Below are 22,191 nucleotides of genomic sequence, written 5' to 3'. Positions count from 1 at the left end.
TCTTTCCCAAGGCCACAAAGGAGGTTAGTCAAGTTCTCATGAGTGTGTGTTTTCACGTTCATGTCGTAGAAAGAAGCCTCGTCAAACTACCACTATGGGCTCCTCAAAAAACTAAAGGCCTACCCATGGACATACTCACACACGCACACTCAACCTCTACAAAAGCCTTATCAAATGTGGGTGTAGATATGTTTGAGTGTGGGCCTAGGCGTGGGTTTACTAGGAAAGTGCGTACCTATTTACTATACCAGCTGAACAAACTAGAAATATATAAATAGGGGTTCAATAGGGCCATATGACAGTATTTACTAGGAAGGTGAGCCTGCCAAAGGTGTCAATCTACTTACTGTATAGCTGAACAAACTAGAAATGTGTATATATAAATAGGTAAGGCTTTAATAACGCCATATGACAGTATTTACTAGGAAGGTGTGCCTGCCAAATGTGTCAGTCTACTTACTGTATCAGCTGAACAAACTAGAAATATGTATATATAAATAGGTAAGGCTTCAATAGCGCCGTATGACACAGTATTTACAATCGGTTATTATGTATTTTCTCTCTCTCTAAGTTCCAGGCCATGGCACGTATTCAACAGGCACTGAATTCGTCTCATCTTCCCTATTTTTCAACCTAGTTCCTATTTTTCAGTATTTACAATCAGTTATTATGTATTTTCACTCTCTAAGTTCCAGGCCATGGCACTTATTCAACAGGCACTGAATTCGTCTCATCTTCCCTATTTTTCAACCTAGTCTGTGCTACTCGATCAACTCATTCAAGTACAGGCAGTGGGCTTTTTTGTATCTTTTTCTTTCCCTTGAGGAGCCTTGAGGGACTTTACTGCCCAATAATGTGGACGAGGCCTCAACCCGGTAGCAGCGATGGGCCAAATTTTTGCCATGATATAAACCCCCCAAAAATAGATGATGCATAAACTGATCACAAATGCAATGATAAATATTATGAAACCGTTTGCTTGAGTGATGATTTTTTCTCATTTTTCTCGCTTAGAGGAGCCTTTAAGAAACATGATCCCCGCAGCTACCGGGTTACAGAGGACAGCACCACACCAAACACTGTCCATTCATTACCTCCTTCACTACAGAGGGTGGCTATCGTGTGTTGTGTGTTTGGCTGTCAATGTTAGAGCTATACATATGCAACCTTGATTATTTTTATATAGAGTGTGCTGTGTGTGTGTAAAAACAATCTACATATTTTTTTCTATATATTTTTTTGGTATATAAAGCCACATAAGTGTACTACATGCCTCCTGTCAAATTAATGCACATACGAACTTCATTTTTCTCCTTTATTTTTATACAGAATTAAGTGTGTGTGAGCATTGACCGACTCACAACCAACCTGTCAATCAATCAATCCATCAATCTATTTATCTAAACACCTTAACCTCCACAACCAATCAATCCATCAATCTATTTATCTAAACACCTTAACCTCCACAACCAATCAATCCATCAATCTATTTATCTAAACACCTTAACCTCCACAATCAATCAATCAATCCATCAATCTATATCTAGACACCTTAACCTCCTTTCCATTTCCGTCTTTCTGCTTGCGGATAGGCAAAGTACCAGAAAAATTATATCAAAGGAAACTCAGTACATTTGTGCATCGTAACAACTAAAAGTAGCAGTAGTAGTAGTAGTAGTAGTAGTAATAGTAGTAGTAGTTAGCTAAAGAACAGTATGTATAATAATGTTTGTAATAGTAAATAAAGTCGGTTGTTAGACACAGGCATTGGCGAGGCTGGGGCCATTGAAAAAAATAGGTAGTAGTAGTAGTAGTAGTAGTAGTAGTAGTAATCATCATTAATTACTACAGTGCACACAATCTACCCAATTCTTAAAACTAACAATGATAATAATAAATAAATGAATAAAGAGTCACCACACATACCAACACCCATTCACAATAATAATAATGATAATAATAATAATAATAATAATACACACATAGTCCTATACAAACATACATTGCTCTCTTAACCTACACACCAAATAGCTTCCAATTCATTCATTCATTCATTCTCTCTCTCTCTCTCCCATTACTTTTCCATTTTTTTCACACCCTTCTTAGGATCCTCCCTTCATTTACTCTCTCTCTCTCTCTCTCTCTCTCTCTCTCTCTCTCTCTCCAACACTACACATTACCATATCATACAGAGTCAAGGCCTGTAACCTCCAACACTTCAGTCTCCCATTAAAACAATACATTCAATTGAGTTTTCTTTTTTCTCCCTCCGTGTCTGTCTGCCTCTGGTCGTGTGGGTTCCCAGAGAGCAAAAGAAAAGTCCGACAGAAAAGAATAGAATGAGACGAAAAGAAGGAAAGCCAGAAATGAAATAAGGAAAAGGGAGGAGAGAGAAGGAGCACCACAGATGAAGAGAGGAAAAAGAAGGAAAGTTACAATTGAAAATGAAAGAAGAGATAAGGAAGATGGGAACAGGGAAGAAAAGAGGACAACCACACTCATTTTTTGTCCAATTTTCAGCTTCAGATAATAATAGCCAACAGACCTTCATTTATCTGTTACAACTGGTAATAATAATAATAGTAATGATAATAGAAACTCTTGGGTATGCTTCAAACAGGAACACTAATAATAATAATGAGAGAAAACTAATCTTGCACCTGACAACGGCAGAGTCAAATCTGGAACGCTTCTATAACTCTAAAAGGAAATATCTATACAGCCTTAGAGATATCCGTCACTCTTAGGGCGAGAATCAATAAGAGATATAGTTACATGCAGGTAGTAACACACATGAAAATAATAATAAATAGGTAGGTAAATACATGTAGGGCCGTTTTAAAAGTTGAATCGGAGAAGTTTCGGGTCCGTATTAAAAGTTGAATCCGAGAAGTGTCGGGTCCCAACGGAGTTCTTCATCCCAAACGCTGTAAGGACCCGAAACTTCTTGGACCCTTACGCTGACCTCTCTAGGGACCCGAAACTTCTTGGATTGGACTTGTAGCACGGCCCTTACGCTGACCTCTCTAGGGACCCAAAACTTCTTGGATTGGACTTGTAGCATGGCCCTTACGCTGACCTCTCTAGGGACCCAAAACTTCTTGGATTGGACTTCTAGCACGGCCCTTACGCTGACCTCTCTAGGGACCCGAAACTTCTTGGATTCGACTAGTAATACAGACCATAGAATACAGGCTGGTAAATGTCGCAAGGGAAGAAATAGAAGCTGGTGAAAAAATGTCCGGGGAAAAAACTCATTACAATCAAGGGAGGAAAGGAAAAAACGTGCCCAAGAAAAAATTGCAAATGTCACAGATTTTTTTTTAGCTTAGAATATTTAGCAAAGGGAAGCAAATCACACACACTTCAAGTAAATATCTGAAGAGGAAAAGGGCAAAAAGTGACATAATTAAACAGAATTGTCCTATACTAAAAAAAAAAAAATCTTACAAGGAAGGAAAAGATACAAGTCACTTACAATTAATACAGAAGAATAACTATAATAATACCAATAAGAGTAATAATAATAATGGGGAACCTGATGTGTAAATGTGTGTGCATATGTGTGTGTGTGAGTACCAACCCTCTCTGTCTTGTGTGTGTGTGTGTGACTGCCAACCCTCTCTGTCTGTGTGTGTGTGTGTGTGTGTGTGTGTGTGTGTGTGTGTGTGAATGAGTGAGTGCCAACCCTCTCTGTCTTGTGTGTGTGTGTGTATGTGTGACTGCCAACCCTCTCTGTCTATCTATATCATCTGAACAAACTAGAAATGAAAATGTAAATGTGTGTGTGTGTGTGTGTGTTTGTGCATTGAGAGGAAAGTGAGTGAGTGACAAAGGGACATGGGCCAAGGGGAAGGGGCATAGGGAGAGGAAGGTACATGGGAGAGGGAAGATGGGCCAAGGGTAAGGGACATAGGGAAAGGGGGGGGGGCAACAGGCATGGGTACACTAGAGGGCCATGTTCCGCCCCTCAATGCTGATGGTCACGGCTCGCCTGGCCTTGGACATGCGCTTCTTCTCCTGGAACATCCGCATCTGCTTTTCCAGCCGACTCATCTCCTTCTTCGACCCCTGTGGAGGAGATGAGATGTGAGGAGGAGGAGATGTGAGGTAAGTAAGGAGATGAAATAAAGGAAGATAAGGACATGATAAAGGAGAGATGAGAAGTGAGCTGAAGGAGATGAAGGAGGAGATGTGTAGTGTGGTGACGGCCTGATGAGTGAGCCTCCCATAACCCATTTAGCCAGTGGGGTACCTCTTTGGCTGACTCAGTAAGGAGTGGCTCTCCCGTCACACTGGTCGCGGGTTCAATCCCAGGCCGCCCGGGATTGTACCCGCGACCAGCGGTTATGGGAGGCTCACTCATCAGGCCATCGCTGCACTACAGATGAAATAAAGGAAGATAATGGGGTGGTGAGGACATGATAAAGGAGTAGAAATGATTAAAGGAGAGATGAGAAGTAAGATAGAGGAGGAGATAAAATAAAGGAGGTGTGACGGAGACAAGAGAAGAGATGGAGAGACAGGATGAGATGAGAGGAGATAAAGGAGAGATGAGAAGTAAGGTGGGGAGGAGATGAAATAAAGGAGAAGATAAGAGGTGTGACGGAGACAAGAACAGAGACTGGAGAGACGACATGAGAGGTGATAAAGGAGATAAAGGAGTTAAGGAAGATAGAAAAGTTGAGATAAAGGAGACAAAAAAGTGATAAGGTCAAACTCACTTCACACTGACCTCACCTTCACCTCACACTTAACATACATGGACACACTTACCACACACCTCACCTCACACTTCACCCTTCAAACTCACTTCACACTCACCCTGCTCAGGCCCGCCTCACACTCCCTCACACTTCACACCATGGAGGCAGAATTGGTGGAGTCGACATCGGCCCAATTAAGTGAATCTGCCCGGGCTGTCATTTTTACGGCCGGGTGTCAGGTGTTGTCAGGTCAGGCTCGCTCTTAACCCGGTAGCAGCGACGGGCCAAATTTGTGGCTTTACCGTGTAGCAGCGACGGGCCACATTTTTGCCATGATATAAACCCCCAAAAATAGATGATGCATAAACTGATCACAAATGCGTTTATATATATTATGAAATGGTTTGCGTGAGTGATGATTTTTTTCTCATTTTTCTCGCTTAGAGGGGCCTTTAAGAAGCATGATCCCCGCAGCTACATGGTTAATGGGTTCGGCCAGGCTCGCCCACCCCCATCTTTTGGCCGTAAATTTGACAGTTCGTCGGCTTAACCTCAATGAATGGGATTAGAGGGCCATGTCAACTCCACCAATTTTACCTCCATGCTTCACACACACACACACACACACACACACACACACACACTCATCCTCACTTCACACTCTTCATGCTCACCCCTCACTCCCTCACACCCTCACACTCACCCTGCTCAGGTCAACCTCACTCTGCCACTTGGGTCGATTCACGTAATCCTTGACCGAGGGAAGTGGGACACGCGCTCGGTAGCACCACCCGGGGTCACCTGGTCTCAGCGGCTTCCTGCGGGGACAGGTGTAAGGCTCGTTAACTTGTCTCACCTCTACCTACGCTCTAGAACACTCAGGCAGTAATAAAGACATAGGCAAGAATTGGTTCAGCTTTAGAGGGCTGGATGAGTGGAAGGGCTTGGCTGCTTGTATAGTCTCATTAGTAAGGAAGCATATATGAATTTTCTGAGTCAAGATCTATAGTGACTGGGGTTTTGTTAGGTTAGGTTTAGGGTATCTTCAAACACATGATAGCCAGCACCTTATGGTATAAAACAGCAAAGAATGCCCTCACTTTGTTGTATAGAAAGTCTCATTGGTAAGGACGCATACATGAATTTTCCGAGTCAAAACGTATAGTGACTGTTTGGAGTTTTGTTAGATTAAGTTTAGGGTATCTTCAAACACATGATAGCCAGCACCTTATGGTATAAATCAACAAAGAATGACCTCACTTTGTTGTATAGGAAGTCTCATTAGTAAGGAGGCATATATGAATTTTCTGAGTCAAGATCTATAGTGACTGTTTGGGGTTTAAGGTATCTTCAAACACATGATAGCCAGCACCATATGGTATAAATCAACAAAGAATGACCTCACTTTGTTGTATAGAAAGTCTCATTAGTAAGGAAGCATACATGAATTTTCTGAGTCAAAACCTATAGTGACTGTTTGGGGTTTTGTTAGGTTGGGTTAGGTTAACTGGAGGGCAGCAAAAGTCTCAATAGGCATCACTTAATCAATCCTGCCTGCACCACCACCAGGCTCAGGGATATTCACTAACATCCCGGGAATATTACAACCCTAGTTACACACACACACGCAAACACACATACCCGGACTCGTCAAACTGCATGTCCTCCTTCCTGGTGATTCCTGAAGTCTGGTGAAGCTCAAGGTCCCGCTGAAGCCTCTCCTCACGACTCAGGCCTGGGGGGAAAAGAGGAGGAGGAGGAAGGGTGAGTCAAAACCTTCCTTCCTTGCCCTGTTGATATCTCTTGACCTTTTATGTGTTTGTGTTAATGATATTGGGTTTATTTTCCTTCCTTTCTTGCACTGTTTACTCTCCCTTCTCCTTGATTTTTGTATCTCTTCTTCTTCTTTTCACTTGGGGGGCTTCGTGTTGCAGTGGTTAGCACACTCAGCTCACAACCGAGAGAGCCTGGGTTTGATTCCCAGGCAGAGTGGAAAAATTTGGGCGGCTTTTCTGATACCCTACGCCCCTGTCCACCTAGCAGTGAATGGGTACCAGGTATTAATCGGGGGTTGTGTCCCGTCTCCTGGGATCTGTTCCCTTCTATAATTCCTTCCCCTTCTGTCTCTCTCCGGCATATGACCACAGATGTTGCGCCAACTAAACAAGACTTTCCAAACTTTCCACTCAAACGTTTCTCTCTCTCATGTCTCGTCTCCAAATCTCACCTCATCACACTTATGGTTAAATTTGGTAATAGTTTCAGCATGTATTATCCCCTTCTCTAATCTCTAAGTCATTCCAGGGTTCAATGCATGTATGAGAAAAGCTGTGTATCCCCCTCCCCCATCCCCACACTCACTCTTAAAGTCGTCGGACACGTTGAAGATCGGCCGTGACCACATGGAGATCAGACGTCCACAGCGGTCCTTGTTCATCTTCAGTTCCTTGGGGTGTTTGTAGAGGTACATGATGGCCTTGCCGATGCCAGAGGTTTTCAGCATGTCCTGGGAGAGCGGCGGCAGCTGTGGGGGGGAAGGGGAAGGGTCAAGGGGTCGTTAGAGGTTAGGAAAGGTAGTTTTTTTAATTTTTTTATTGATGAGACAGGACAGAGAAAGAGATGAGAAAGAAAAACAAGGAGAAAGGGAGACAAATAAGAATCACAGCAACAGAGGAGAAAGAAGTACGAGGGAGAGAGAGAACGAAAGAGAGAGAGACAAAGGAGAGAAAAAAAAAAAAAAAAAAAAAAGAGAAAGGAAAAGAAAAGAAAGAAAATATGAGAAAAGTACAAGGGAGAGAAAGAGAGGGAGATAGAGCAGAACAAAGAAGTAAGAAAGAAAGAGAAAACCGAAACAAAACAAGAACGGAAAAACAAATAAAAAAAACCATCACTAAGAAAACCGAGACAAAACAACAACGAAAAAACAAATACTAAAAAAAAAACAATGTCGTCCCCCATCACCCCATACCTCAATCAGCCACTTAATGACGGCCTCCCTGATCTTGGCGGCCGGCAGGGAGCGATCGGGCATGGGGGCGAGCCAGTCGGTGAGGGCGGAGAGGATGTTGGCGTCCAGGAAGCCTTCGATGAGGTTGTGCTTGTTAATCTGGCTCATAGCGAGTTCCAGCATGGCGATCTTTTTAGTGGCCGGCTGCTGCTTCTCGTTCAACATCCGGTCGTCCTCTGCAGCTTGACGCATCTGTGGGGAAGGGGTTCGGTTAGGTTAGGTAAGGTTAAGGGTGGGTTCAGTTAGGTTAGGTTAGGTGAAGGGTGGGTTAAGTTACGGGTAGGTTAAGGGTGGTTTGGGTTACGATAAGTTAAGGATGGGTTAGGTTAGGGGTGGGTTATTAAGGGTGGGTTAAGTTACGGGTAGGTTAAGGGTGGTTTGGGTTAGGATAGGTTAAGGGTGGGTTAGGTTAAGGGTAGGTTAAGGGAGGGTAAGGTTAAGGGTACGTTAGGTTAAGGGGGGTTTGGGTTACGAGAGGTTAAAGGTAGGTTAAGGGAGGGTTAAGTTAGGTTAAGGGAGGGTTAGGTTAGGTTAGCCTTCTCTCCCTCTAGTCAATCTCTTCTCTTAACCCTCTCGTTGCTAAATCCTCGCAGTGAGGACTAGCGTAACTGGCTGGTGGTGCTAAATCCTCGCTGCGAGTTCCAGTTGCACTTAAATTTCCCGTGTATGAGAGTGTTCCAACAATATTTCTTCACCATATCAGCCCAGCGTGAATAATCTACGGACAAGTAACTGGTGGATGTTGTTGTCCAATATAACGGCATTTTTGCATAGCTTCACCTATCACCTGACTGATTCTTCGACCAAATAGTTGTAAATTTTGCAGTTGGCAATACTACCTTGCCAGCAGTACATGAAGAGATCTCAGCAGTTGCCTCAATATGGCTGACCATCGTACACGCATTGACGTAAGTGTTCACAGGCAACACCCCCTGACCGTGCCTATACGTTCACAGGAGAGGCATACATAACTAAATGCTATACATCTGGGCCTCCTCTTTCCAATGGTGGTTTTGGTTTTTAGCTGTGATGCATAGTTTTTGAGGACTGGCCTGCCCGAATGCGCCAGGGGGGATAGTCCGTACCTCATGCGCAATGATTGGGTTAATCTCTACAATGGCATCAATTTACCTTCCCTCCTTTTCTCCTCTCCTTCCGCCCCTCTTCTTCCTCATCACACACCTTCATAATGATAATAGCCTACTCTCCCTCTTATCAATCACTCACTCTCACTCTTCCCTCTCTCCCTTCCTCTTCTTCCCCATCACTCACCTTCATGACGATAATAGCAATGCGTTCCTCATTCTCTACCTCTTCTTAACCACCCCTCCCCTCTTCATACTCTCCCTCCCCCTCTCTCCCTTCATCGTCCCCCCCTCACCTTTTTGACAATGATGGCGATGTGCTCCTCGTTGTCGTTGATGATGTCTACGTTGTTCTTGCGACGCCTCATCTTGCCGCCTTCCTCCTTCTTCTTTGCCATCATCATGTCGAAGTCGTTGACGTAGTAAGACTCATCGCGGTTCTGGGCCTGCTGGCGGATGGCCTCGTCGTCGCTGTCGGAGAGCTGTGGGAGGGCCTGGCGAGGGAGGGAGGGAAAGGATGGATGAGTGAGAATGAAATGATGATGACGAGGAGAGAAAGCTTTTCGGAAACTAAAACCAAAAATTCTTCGCAGGAATAACAAAACACAAAGAAAAGGGGAGGAGGAGAAAATAAGAGACTAAATATGGAGAGATGGAAGTGGAAGAGAATAAATAAAGTGTAGCAGAAGGCAGAAAATAAGCAGGAAGAAATAAAAGAGAGAGAAAGAGAACGAAACAGAGAGAGGAAGGAGAACAAAACCAAAGATGAGAAGAATGAAAACACACACACATGAACACACTTACCTTGTTCTCCCCCTCGCCGCCTGCCTCGTCCCCTGCCGTCCCTGGTGTGGGGCTCCCTGGCGGCGGTGCCTCGGCCTCAGACTCCGCCCCGCTGCCCTTACGGTTCTTGGCGCGCTGGAAAGGAAGGAAGAGTCAGGGGGTGGTGTGTGTTTTTCACCTCATTATTGTAGTTTCCCTAATGGATATATACACCACATGTGCCATAGGGGTTGAGGAAAGGTGTCTCCAGCTACCATAAGTGTAAGAGGGGCCACCTTTACCCTTTACATTCACAGTAGGGGCACAGAAATGGTCCCTGACACACCATTATCAAGACTGGAGGTAAGCTTTTGTAGTTGTTGTGAGAATGAGAGAATGATAGATGGGGAAGGAAGGAAGGAGGGAGGAAGAAAGACATGAGTGTGAGAAGGGCCACCTTAACCGTTCATGTCCACAGTATGGGTACAGAAATGGTCCCTGACACGCCATTATCAAGACTGGAGGTAAGGTTTTGTAATTGCTGGGAGAATGAGAGAATGGGGAAGGAAGGAAGGAGGGAGGAAAAAGACATGAGTGTGAGAAGGGCCACCTTAACCGTTCATGTCCACAGTATGGGTACAGAAATGGTCCCTGACACACCATTATCAAGAGTGGAGGTAAGCTTTTGTAATTGCTGGGAGAATGAGAAGATGGGGAAGGAAGGAAGGAAGGAAGGAAGAAAGACATGAGTGTGAGAAGGGCCACTATCACCCTTCATGTCCACAGTATGGGTACAGAAATGGTCCCTGACACGCCATTATCAAGAGTGGAGGTAAACTTTTGTTATTGTTGGGAGAATGAGGGAATGGGGAAGGAAGGAAGGAAGGAAGGAGGGAGGAAAAAGACATGAGTGTGAGCAGGGCCACTGTCACTCTTCATGTCCACAGTAGGGGTACAGAAATGGTCCCTGACACGCCATTATCAAGAGAGGAGGTAAACTTTTGTAATTTTTGTGAGAATGAGGGAATGATAGATGGGGAAGCAAGGAAGGAGGAAGAAAGGACAAGTAAACTACTGACACACACACACACACACACACACACACACACACACACACAGTTACAAACCATCACTTAATGACCCTTAATGCACACACGAAAGGAAGGAAGGAGGAAGAAAGGACCATTTGGCTCATTGGTATGCTGCCCTGACTTGTACTCAGAATGCCCAGGTTGGATTCCCAGCACAGAGGAGGAGGAAAGGGAAGGAAGAAATAAGAAAGAGAACAGAGGGAAGAGATGTAAGTGGAAAATAAAGAATAAAAATAAGTAGTAGTAGTTTAAGAAAGAGGAGGAGAAGAAGGAAGGAAAAAAGAGTGAAGGAAGAGAATAAGAACACACAAGCAGGAAAAAGGAAGGAAGGAATAAGAAAGAGAATAGAGGAAGAAATGTAAGTGGAAAATCAGGGATAAAAAAAAGCATAGCAGTAGTATTAGAAAGAGGAGGAGTAAGAGGAAGGAAAAAAGATAGTGTAGGAAAAGAAGAACACACACACACACACACACACACACGAACACATTACAAAATCAAGACCACATCAGGAAATCCTTTAACCATCATCCTACCCCTCCTCCTCCTCCTCTCTCTCCCTTCCCCCTTACACACCTCTGGGCCGCTGTCGCTGTCACTCCCACTCAGCATGGCCTTCTTCTTCCTCTTCCCTGGCGGCTTCTTGTGACGCGGTGCTTCATCCTCGGAGTCACTCACGCGCCCTGACCCACTGCCGCTGCCGCTGACACTAACGCGCTTCTTCCTCTTGACCTGGGCGGGGGAAGGTAAGGTAAGGTAAGACACGACATATATAAATAGGAAGATAGAGAAATACATGATATAAACACAATGAATATATCTTTGTCATCATCGCCACACCACCACCACACCACCACCAACCTCCCCCTCCTTCCCTCACCTCTGCTCCCTCCTACACCCCCACCACCAGGAATGAGAAAGAGAAGGAAGAATATAGAGAAGGAGAGAGACGTAAGATAGGGGATAAGAAAGTGTAGTAATTAAATTCTTCTTTATCTACCTTTTATCACAAGTTTCTGCTAGTTCTTCATTTTCTCCCTCCTCCGATGATTAACTGCAATTTTATGTTGGTTTATTTTATTTCTTCTTCGTTCATTATAGCAGTTGTAGTAGGAAGAGGAGGAGGAAGGAGGGAGGAGAATGAAACAGAGGAGAAAGGAAGAGAAAAAAAAAATGAAGGATTGCATAAGAAAAAAAATTAACACACCATTATTGCCTCCACTGAATCTCCCACACTCCCTCTTCCATCATCTTTTTTCTCTCCCTCCCTCCCTCCCTTCCTTCTGTACTTTCATGATCTTTTTTTCTCTCCCTTCTGTTCTTTCATTCCCTTTTTTTCTCTCCCTCCCTTCCTTGCATCTGTTCTTTCAATATCTTTTTTTTTCTCTCTTCCTTCTGTTCTGTTTTCTTTTTTTCATTCCTTTTTTTCTCTTCCTCCCTTCCTCCTCCACCACCACCACCACCACCCACCTTCTTGCGGCTAACGACATCCGAGTCCGAGCCGCCCGAGTCCGAGAGCACCTTGCGCTTGTTCGGTGACCCGCCCCTCGACCCAGACCCAGACCGTGACCCAGACTTTGACCTGGATCTTGACCTTGACCTGCTGATGGCACCTCTGGATCTGCATAAGGGTGAGAATGATTTATTTTTGTTGTTGTTGTTGTTGATGTTTGCATGGTTTTATTTTTTAAGTCTCAGTTTTAATGTTAAGTTTTGTATTTGTTGTCCAGTTTGTTTAAATGTTTGGTTTTGTAGCAGAAAAAGTTGTTGTAAAGAAGGACAAAGAAGATGAAAAAGGAAAAAGAGAAGATAAAAAAAGGAAACTAAAAAGAAAAGAGAAAGTTGGTAAAGGAGAAGAGTTAATGAAGATAAAGAAGAAAAGGAAGAAAAAAATGACAATAAAAGCAGTTGAAGTTGTTATAAGGAAGGACGAAGAAGATGAAAAAGAAGAAAGAGAAGATAAAAAAAGAAGAAAAACGAAAATTAAAAAGAAAAGAGAAAATCGGTAAAGGAAAAAGTAAATGAAGATAAAGAAGAAAAGCAAGAAAGAGAAAATGAAAAAGAAGAAAAAGATAAGGGAGAAAAAAGAAAAAAAAAATGAAAATTGAAAAAAAAAAACCAGGATTAAAAAGAAAAATAGAAGTAGCAATATTTGTAGTGGTAAGAAAGAAAAAAAAAAGAAAACTGGAAGAAAAAAGGAAAGTAATTAAGAGAAGAGAAAATGGAAAAGGAGGAAAAGTATAGAAGGACAAGTAAAGAAAGTTAGTCATAGATGTAACAAAAGAAAAAGAAAAAAGTTGTTGTTATAGTAAGAAAAAGAAAAGAAGAAAACTGGACAAAGAAAAAGGAGAGTAATTAAGAGAGAACAGAAAATGGAAAAGGAGGAAAAGTAGCATAGTAGAAATAGTTGTAGATGTAAAAAAGAAGTATTAAGTATTAAGAAAAAGAAAAGAAAACTTGAAAAAAAGAAAAAAAGGAAAGTAATTATGAGAGCGGAAAATGGAAAAGGAGGAAAAGTAGCATGGTAGAAATAGTTGAAGATGTAAAAAAGAAAAGTATTAAGTATTAAGAAAAAGAAAAGAAGAAAAGGAAAGCAATTAAAAGAACAAAAAATGGAAAAGGAGGAAAAGTAGCATAGTAGAAATAGTTGTAGATGTAAAAAAGAAAAGTATTAAGTATTAAGAAAAAGAAAAGGAAAGCAATCAAGAGAACAGAAAATGGGAAAGGAGGAAAACTGGCAGTAGTAGAAATAGTTGTAGATGTAAAAAAGAAAAGTATTAAGTATTAAGAAAAAGAAAAGAAGAAAAGGAAAGCAATTAAGAAAACAAAAAATGGAAGAGGAGGAAAAATAGCATAGTAGAAATAGTTGTAGATGTAAAAAAGAAAAGTATTAAGAAAAAGAAAAGAAGAAAAGGAAAGCAATTAAGAGAACAGAAAATGGAAAAGGAGGAAAAATAGCATAGTAGAAATAGTTGTCGATGTAAAAAAGAAAAGTATTAAGTATTAAGAAAAAGAAAAGGAAAGCAATCAAGAGAACAGAAAATGGAAAAGGAGGAAAAATAGCATAGTAGAAATAGTTGTAGATGTAAAAAAGAAAAGTATTAAGAAAAAGAAAAGAAAAGGAAAGCAATCAAGAGAACAGAAAATGGAAAAGGAGGAAAAGTGGCAGTAGTAGAAATAGTCGCTGTAAAAAAGAAAAGTATTAAGTATTAAGAAAAAGAAAAGAAGAAAAGGAAAGCAATTAAAAGAACAGAAAATGGAAAAGGAGGAAAAATAACATAGTAGAAATAGTTGTAGATGTAAAAAAGAAAAGTATTAAGTATTAAGAAAAAGAAAAGAAGAAAAGGAAAGCAATTAAGAGAACAAAAAATGGAAAAGGAGGAAAAATAGCATAGTAGAAATAGTTGTCGATGTAAAAAAGAAAAGTATTAAGTATTAAGAAAAAGAAAAGGAAAGTAATCAAGAGAACAGAAAATGGAAAAGGAGGAAAAGTGGCATAGTAGAAATAGTTGTAGATGTAAAAAAGAAAAGTATTAAGTATTAAGAAAAAGAAAAGAAGAAAAGGAAAGCAATTAAGAAAACAAAAAATGGAAGAGGAGGAAAAATAGCATAGTAGAAATAGTTGTAGATGTAAAAAAGAAAAGTATTAAGAAAAAGAAAAGAAGAAAAGGAAAGCAATTAAGAGAACAGAAAATGGAAAAGGAGGAAAAATAGCATAGTAGAAATAGTTGTCGATGTAAAAAAGAAAAGTATTAAGTATTAAGAAAAAGAAAAGGAAAGCAATCAAGAGAACAGAAAATTGAAAAGGAGGAAAAATAGCATAGTAGAAATAGTTGTAGATGTAAATAAGAAAAGTATTAAGTATTAAGAAAAAGAAAAGAAGAAAAGGAAAGCAATTAAAAGAACAAAAAATGGAAAAGGAGGAAAAATAGCATAGTAGAAATAGTTGTAGATGCAAAAAAGAAAAGTATTAAGTATTAAGAAAAAGAAAAGGAAAGCAATTAAAAGAACAAAAAATGGAAAAGGAGGAAAAGTGGCAGTAGTAGAAATAGTTGTAGATGTAAAAAAGAAAAGTATTAAGAAAAAGAAAAGAAAAGGAAAGCAATCAAGAGAACAGAAAATTGAAAAGGAGGAAAACTGGCAGTAGTAGAAATAGTCGCTGTAAAAAAAAGAAAAAAAAAAGAAGAAAAATATTAACAGGTAGTAATTCAAATCAACTCACCTGGCTGGGCTTCCTGACCCACTCCTCGAGGCACCAGAGCGGCTCCCCGACCTTGACCTCGACCTTGACCCAGACTTGGACCTTGACCTTGACTTCGATCTTGACCTCGACCTTGAACTCCCTGATCCAGACCGCGAACCTGATCTTGACCTTGATCGTGACCCAGATTTTGACCTCGACCTCGACCTTGATTTTGACCTGGATCTTGACCTTGAACCTGATTTTGACCTTGAGCCTGATTTTGACCTGGATCTTGACCTTGACCCGGACTTTGACCTAGAACGCGATCTTGACCCGGATTTTGATCTTGACCGTGAGCGTGACCCGGACTTAGATCTTGACCTGGAACGCGAGCCAGATTTTGACCTCGACCGCGACCTTGATCCGGACTTTGACCTCGACCGCGACCTTGACCCGGATTTTGAGCGCGACCTTGAACGTGACCCAGACTTTGACCTCGACCCGGATTTCGAGCGCGACCTTGAACGTGACCCGGATTTTGACCTGGCGGGGCTTTGGGCGGGGGAGGCCGGGGGGGATGACCTAGGGCTACCCCCCCCTGCCTTGGCCCCCCCCTCCCCCTCTGAGTCTGATGCCCCGAAAACCTCACTGGCAACCTTCTTCCCCTCGTCGCCTTCCTCCATTGGGGCGGGGGAGGAGGGGGGGTCCACTGGGGGTGAGGAGGGGGGGTCTATGCCAGGGGAGGAGGGGGGGCCGCCACTCCCCTTCCCCTCGTCGTCCTCCTCCTCCCTCTTCCCTCCGTCGTTCTCCTCGTCACTGTCCATCACTGAGCGCCGTTCCTCCACCTCACTGTCACTGCCCGCGCCTGACCTGAGAGGAGAAGGGGGCGGGGTGTTAAGGGGTGGTGGTGTTAGTAGTAATAGTAGTAACAGCAGTAGTAGTGGTAGTAGTAATAGTAGTAGTGGTAGTAGTAGTGACCTGCCTCCTTTGATGTGAATAAAAAGGAAATAAATAACAAATACAAGATAATAGATATACTTGTTACTCAAATATATGATAAGTAAAAATTAACAATAGCGATATCATTTTGTCATTACTTAAACATCATTATATTTGTTTATTTCATCTTTATTCTTAAAAACAAAAACAAAAAAAAATACACTCATTACCCAAAATATAAATAAAAAAATAACAATAGTAATATCATTCAGTCATTACTTTATCATTATTTTACTATTTATTTTTCATTGTTACCCCCTGAAAAAAAAAATCATTAGTTACCCAAAATATAAATAAAAAATAAAATAGCAACATTTCTTTATCATTACTTAACTTTTTTTATTTATTACCATTAACCCCCAAAATTAAAATTAACTATAATAAAATAAATAAAAATAATATAAATAAACTCACTACACAAAACATAAACAATAATAATAATAATAATAATAATAATAATAATAATAATAATAATAATAATAATAATAATAATAATAATAACCTCTCTTTCGGCCACCTCTTTGGATTCTTTTTTTGAGCAGCGAGTCGCGGGCTTTTTTTTTTTATTATTGTTTACTTTTTTTGTGCCCTTGAGCTGTCTCCTTTGTTGTAAAAAAAAAAGTAATATCATTTCTATCATTACTTAAGCATTATTTTATTTTTCTATTTATTTTGTCGTTTACCAAAAATAAGAGTAAAAAATAAAAACCGAGTCTCGGCACCCACCTCCGCCCGGCCTCGTCGTCACTAGCGTTGGCGGCACTGCTGACGCTGGACCGCCTGGAGGTGCGGGAGGCTCGGGAGGCCCTGGAGGAGGTGCGGGACTGGCGGGAGGAGGCGCGCGAGGTCTTGGAGGCAGCAGACATGGCGGAAGCTGCCGAGGCCACGGACTTCATGGATTCATTGTCGGAGTCCTGGGCAGCGGAAGGGCTGGACCGCCCATCATCCTCTGGGGGTGTGGGGGGGGAGGGGATGAAGGGGGTTGTTGTTAGTGAGGTGGTGATTCTTTTTATGTTTTTCTTATTTGATTATAAACCTAACAATTTTTTTCTTTTTATTTAATTGTCAACGAAACTACATTTTTTATTATTTTATTTCATCATCAAGCTCTTTTTTTTATTTTTCTTATCTTATCATGAACCTAATTAGCCTTTTATGTTTTTCTTGTTTGATTGTCACCCTAACAATTTTTTTCTTTATTTTCTTATTTAATTGTCAACGAAACAAAAATTTTCATTATTTTATTTCATCATCAAGCTCTTTTTTTATTTTTCTTATCTTATCATGAACCTACTTAGCCTTTTATGTTTTTCTTGTTTGTCACCCTAACAATTTTTTTCTTTATTTTCTTATTTGTCAACGAAACAAAAATTTTCATTATTTTATTTCATCATCAAGCTCTTTTTTTTATTTTTCTGATCTTATCATGAACCTAATTAGCCTTTTATGTTTTTCTTGTTTGATTGTCACCTTAACAATTTTTTTCTTTATTTTCTTATTTAATTGTCAACGAAACAAAAATTTTCATTATTTTATTTCATCATTAAGCTATTTTTTTATTTTTCTTATCTTATCATCAACCTAATTAACCTTTTATGTTTTTCTTATTTTCTCGTCAACCTGACTAATGATTTTCTTATTTTCCCATCAACCCAACTAAACTTTTATGATTTTCTTATTTCGTCATCAACCTAAATAAGTTTCAATGATTTTCCTATTTCATAATCAACCTAACTAAATTATATGTTATTCCTATTTTATCATCAACTTAACCAAATTTTTATGTTTTCTTATTTGGTCAACCTAACTAAACTCTAACTAAACCCAACTAAATTACAAGAACATACGGGGCAGTATTAATAAACATTTCATCGGGCAAGTACACACATTTGACATATCTTCCGTAGCGGGCTTTTTTTTTCACATTTCTAACCTTTTTTTATGCCCTTGACCTGACTCCTCTGCTGTATAAAAAATAAATAAATAAATAAAAAGTTGTGAGCATTTCCAGTAATAGTTTTATGACCGTGCTGGTACTCTGACCCTTCCTCTGTACCTTGAACCTGAAGAAACACTCAATAGAATCCAACTGATCCCCTCTTTGACTTTTAGGAATAGTTGATGTGACAAGCGAAAGGAGTCTGCAAGAGTTCAACAGACCAATAGCGGGGTGTTAGTTTGCTGTCTGGTATTTTATGTTTTTCTAATTTTACCGTCAACCTAACTGAATTATACGAACACAAGAATAAGGAATCTACGAGAGGACAAAGATCAGTAGGACGGTCGTTAGCTTAAATGAATCATATTGTGTTTGCTGTCCTATTTCATCATCGAGTGACCTATGATATGTCAAATGCATGTTTCCTGTTTTTAACTATGTGTTTTTTTTCCTCTTTTGTCATTAACCTAAATCAAAACATGTCAAAAGTGTGTTTCTCGTATTTAAATTATGTGTGTTTTCCTCTTTCATCATTGACCAAATTATATTATATCAAGGGTGTGTTCCTATCTCCTCTCCTATTTTGACCCAGAAATAGGGTGCTCAGGTCTGCTAAACAATCCCTATTATATTATATCAAGTGTACTGTATCTCCTCTCCTATTTTGACCCAGAAATAGGGTGCTCGGGTCTGCTAAACAATCCCTATTATATTATATCAAGTGTACTGTATCTCCTCTCCTATTTTGACCCAGAAATAGGGTGCTCGGGTCTGCTAAACAATCCCTATTATATTATATCAAGTGTACTGTATCTCCTCTCCTATTTTGACCCAGAAATAGGATGCTCGGGTCTGCAAAACAATTCTAATTATATCATATCGTGTACTGTATCTCCTTCCCTATTTTGACCCAGAAATAGGGCGCTCGGGTCTGCTAAACAATCCCCGTCGACAATATGCAGCCAAAACTATACTCTACCTGCTTTGTGTCTTGTAATAATAATAATAATAATAATAATAATAATAATAATAATAATAATAATAATAATAATAATAGTAGTAGTAGTAGTAGTAATAGTAGCAGCAAGTGGCGTTTTTTTTTTTTTTTTTTTTTTTTTTTGTGCCCTTGAGCAGGTAGTCCTTTGCTGTAAAAAAGAACAGCATGAAGAATCCAACAAAAGGTCAACCACTGGAGAGGTGGGTGTAATTCTTGAGTAATTTATGTCTCAGACCTTGTTTTGATTTCCACACCCTTTCCTGTGGTTTTCCTGGAGACTTACAAGGTTAGTAGATGACGTATGACAAACAACGAGCATCTGATGAAGTAAGAAATGAGGACGGCACATTAATAAAACTAATCTTAAAAAGTCCCTCAATCCTGCTCTTATTTAGGCCTACAGGGTTACGGGGAAGCAGTCTTTTTTGTTTTGTTTTTTGTTTTTCTTTACATCCCTCTTTGGATTCTTTTTAGGAGCAGCGAGTAGCGGGCTTTTTTTTTTTATTAATGTTTACTTTTTTGTGCCCTTGAGCTGTCTCCTTTGCTGTAAAAAAAAAAAAAAAAAAAAAAAAAAAAAAATCCCTGCCTATTGCACCGGTAGGCTTTCTTCATGGGCCAGATGGTCGGCTCCAGCCCGTCGTGGCGCAGGCAATTTTTTATAGTGGCGCCAGTTATGCCTTGGCTCATGCTGCCCCCCGGAACTATTCTTGATTTGGTTTCTTCTAGAGTCCGGGTTGATGGAGGTTTTCTGGACAGCATGTGGGTAGTCTTAGGCCACTCGGCGGTGACTGAAAAATCCCAGGTGGTAGTGTGGGGATTCGAACCGACGTTGTCCATGGTGTTGTGAATTTGAGCCCAGCACACTAACCACTCAGCCACCGCCTACCCATTATACTTTCCTCAGAGCACACAGGCACCTCATAGGGTAGAACTCCAGAAGTACACCCTCAAAATGGACACGGCCACTTCACATTTTTATAAACTAACAGAATACCGCTATAAACGAACCTATCTTAACGAACCCCACTGCAACCTAACCCAACTTAACCTATTGCCATAAATTATTAACCTATCTCTGTAGAATCGTAACATATCACCCATTGGAAAGCTATTCAAATCTAATAAGAGAAGGATATTAATACTTTAGCGCTAACCGAAACATAACGAAGTGACTATGATAAAGCCGAGATTCTTTAAATGACACCAGTAACCTTCCTTCCTGGTAAGAAATCCTGGTAAGAAGAAACATGATTAAGTGACTATGATAAAGCCGAGATTCTTTAAATGACACCAGTAACCTTCCTTCCTGGTAAGAAATCCTGGTAAGAAGAAACATGACTAAGCAACTATGATAAAGCCAAGATTCTTTAAATGACACCAGTAACCTTCCTTCCTGGTAAGAAATCCTGGTAAGAAACATGATTAAGTGACTATGATAAAGCCGAGATTCTTTAAATGACACCAGTAACCTTCCTTCCTGGTAAGAAATCCTGGTAAGAAGAAACATGATTAAGTGACTATGAGAAAGTCGAGTCTTAAAATGACACCAGTAACCTTCGAGAAAGCACGGAAGACTCGCTAATTCACTAAACATTTATTTATTTATTCTTTTTATTTACGTCGTGGCCTATTGCACCAGTAGGCTTCTTCCCGGCGGGGCCTGATGGTCGGCCCACCCCGTTCTGACGCAGGTGTGTTTATAGTGGGGCATCGAGGATAATATTTGGGGTTAACGTCATTATTATATCATTGACGGCCCTGCGGAGTGCTAAGCTACCATCGGAACAGGGCCTGAAACCTCATCAACGGCAAATGGTGAACCCTTTCCTTGGAGCACACCGGCACCTATTAAGAAAAAACTCCAGAAGTACACCCAATTCGAGATGGGAGCGGCGAAAGAAGGAAGAAAGGAAAAGAAAGGAAAATAGAAGAATACCAGGGAAGGGAGATATAAAGGAAGAGGAAGGGAAGAAAAAAAGAAGAAAGGGGGAGAGAAAGAAGGAAAAGAAGGAAAAATAGAAGAAAACCAGGGAAGGGAGATAAAAAGGAAGAGGAAGGGAAGAAAAAAAGAAGAAAGGGGGAGAGAAAGAAGGAAGAGAAGAAAGGAAAAGAAGGAAAAAAAGAAGAAAACCAGGGAAGGGAGATAAAAAGGAAGAGGAAGGGAAGAAAAAAAGAAGCGCGGGGGAGAGAAAGAAGGAAGAAGAAAGAAGGAAAAAGAAGAAAACCAGGGAAGGGAGATAAAAAGGAAGAGGAAGGGAAGTAAAAAAGAAGAAAGGGGGAGAGAAAGAAGGAAGAGAAGAAAGGAAAAGAAAGGAAAATAGAAGAAAACCAGGGAAGGGAGATAAAAAGGAAGAGGAAGGGAAGAAAAAAAGAAAGGGGGAGAGAAAGAAGGAAAAGAAAGGAAATGAAGGAAAAAAAGAAGAAAACCAGGGAAGGAAGATAAAAAGGAAGAGGAAGGGAAGGAAAAAAGAAGAAAGGGGGAGAGAAAGAAGGAAGAGAAGAAAGGAAAAGAAGGAAAAAAGAAAACCAGGGAAGGAAGAAGAAAAAGGAAGATGAAGGGAAGAAAAAAAAGAAGAAAGGGGGAGAGAAAGAAGAAAGAGAAGAAAGGAAAAGAAGGAAAAAAAGAAGAAAACCAGGGAAGGGAGATAAAAAGGAAGAGGAAGGGAAGGAAAAAAGAAGAAAGGGGGAGAGAAGGAAGAGAAGGAGAGAAGGAAAAAAAGAAAAAAACAAAGAAGGAAGAAGAAAAAGGAAGATGAAGGGAAGAAAAAAAGAAGAAAGGGGGAGAGAAGGAAGAGGAGAGAAGGAAAAAAAGAAAAAAACAGAGAAGGAAGAAGAAACAGGAAGAGGAAGGGAAGAAAAAAGAAGAAGAAAGGCAGAGAAAGGAGAAGAATAGGATAAAGGAGAAGAAAATAAAAAAAACAAAAAACAAAACAAAACACAAACACACGCACGCACACACACAACCTCCCTTCCCTCCCTCAATCCCTTCCTTTATCCCACTTATCTCCCTCTCCACCCTCTTTATCACCCCTTTGCTGCTTACCTGACTCCATTACAGGCGTGTGGGCAGGTCAGCAGGTCAGCAAGCAGGTCAGAAGGCGGGTCAGCAGGCGGCACATGTAAACAAGACGTGCTGATGATGATGATGATGCTCTTGCTCTTGCTGTACAGTAGGTAGGTAGGTGGTATGTAAAGGCCTTGGTGGTGTTTTTTGGGTGTTTTTGGGGTGGTTTGGGTGTTGTTTTCTTATTTGGTGTTTTATTTGAGTGTTTGGATCGGTTTTCTGTTTTATTTTGAAGGTTTTTGTAATGTTTGGTTAGGGCTTGAGTGTCCAATTCTCGTGGTTTTTTTCTGCTTTAATGGTATTTTGGGGGCTGGTTTATGCTGTTGTGTTTTTTATGTTTTATTTGAGTTTTGGATCGGTT

The 22,191-nt window shown here is 40.6% G+C and overlaps 1 protein-coding gene across 6 annotated transcripts; it reads right to left on the bottom strand.

Annotated features, from left to right (window-relative positions):
- Positions 1-528: 528 nt before the first annotated feature.
- LOC126985719 (protein IWS1 homolog) lies at positions 529-21,970 on the bottom strand. 6 transcript variants are annotated; one of them, XM_050840892.1, is made up of 14 exons: positions 21,810-21,970; positions 16,557-16,779; positions 14,871-15,701; positions 12,119-12,269; positions 11,225-11,380; positions 9,603-9,716; positions 9,095-9,292; positions 7,675-7,905; positions 7,068-7,230; positions 6,348-6,441; positions 5,410-5,524; positions 1,509-4,071; positions 752-1,414; positions 529-633 (listed from the first exon to the last, which is right to left on the bottom strand). In XM_050840892.1, the coding sequence occupies exons 1-12, from the start codon at positions 21,817-21,819 to the stop codon at positions 3,949-3,951; spliced, it is 2,409 nt and encodes an 802-aa protein (XP_050696849.1). In that variant the 5' UTR covers positions 21,820-21,970; the 3' UTR covers positions 529-633; positions 752-1,414; positions 1,509-3,948. The 6 variants fall into 6 exon arrangements, with proteins under 6 accessions (XP_050696849.1, XP_050696850.1, XP_050696851.1 ...); XM_050840893.1 differs by having other exon boundaries at positions 529-1,414; positions 1,509-3,022; positions 3,080-4,071; XM_050840894.1 differs by having other exon boundaries at positions 529-1,414; positions 1,509-3,079; positions 3,137-4,071.
- Between the last annotated feature and the right edge of the window lie 221 nt (positions 21,971-22,191).

The sequence above is a fragment of the Eriocheir sinensis genome, chromosome 60 (genome assembly GCF_024679095.1).
Source record: "Eriocheir sinensis breed Jianghai 21 chromosome 60, ASM2467909v1, whole genome shotgun sequence".
NCBI classification, from domain to species: domain Eukaryota; kingdom Metazoa; phylum Arthropoda; class Malacostraca; order Decapoda; family Varunidae; genus Eriocheir; species Eriocheir sinensis.
Note: the sequence above shows the minus strand (reverse complement) of the source record. Positions and strands in the feature narration are given on the sequence as shown.

Excerpts from the sequence above, each read along its gene's own strand:
- LOC126985719 (XM_050840891.1), bottom strand. Across the intron at positions 15,702-16,556 it reads GACGACGAGGCCGGGCGGAG|GTCAGGCGCGGGCAGTGACA; the intron begins GTGGGTGCCGAG and ends TTCTCCTCTCAG. Across the intron at positions 9,717-11,224 it reads ACAGCGACAGCGGCCCAGAG|CGCGCCAAGAACCGTAAGGG; the intron begins GTGTGTAAGGGG and ends CTTCCTTTCCAG.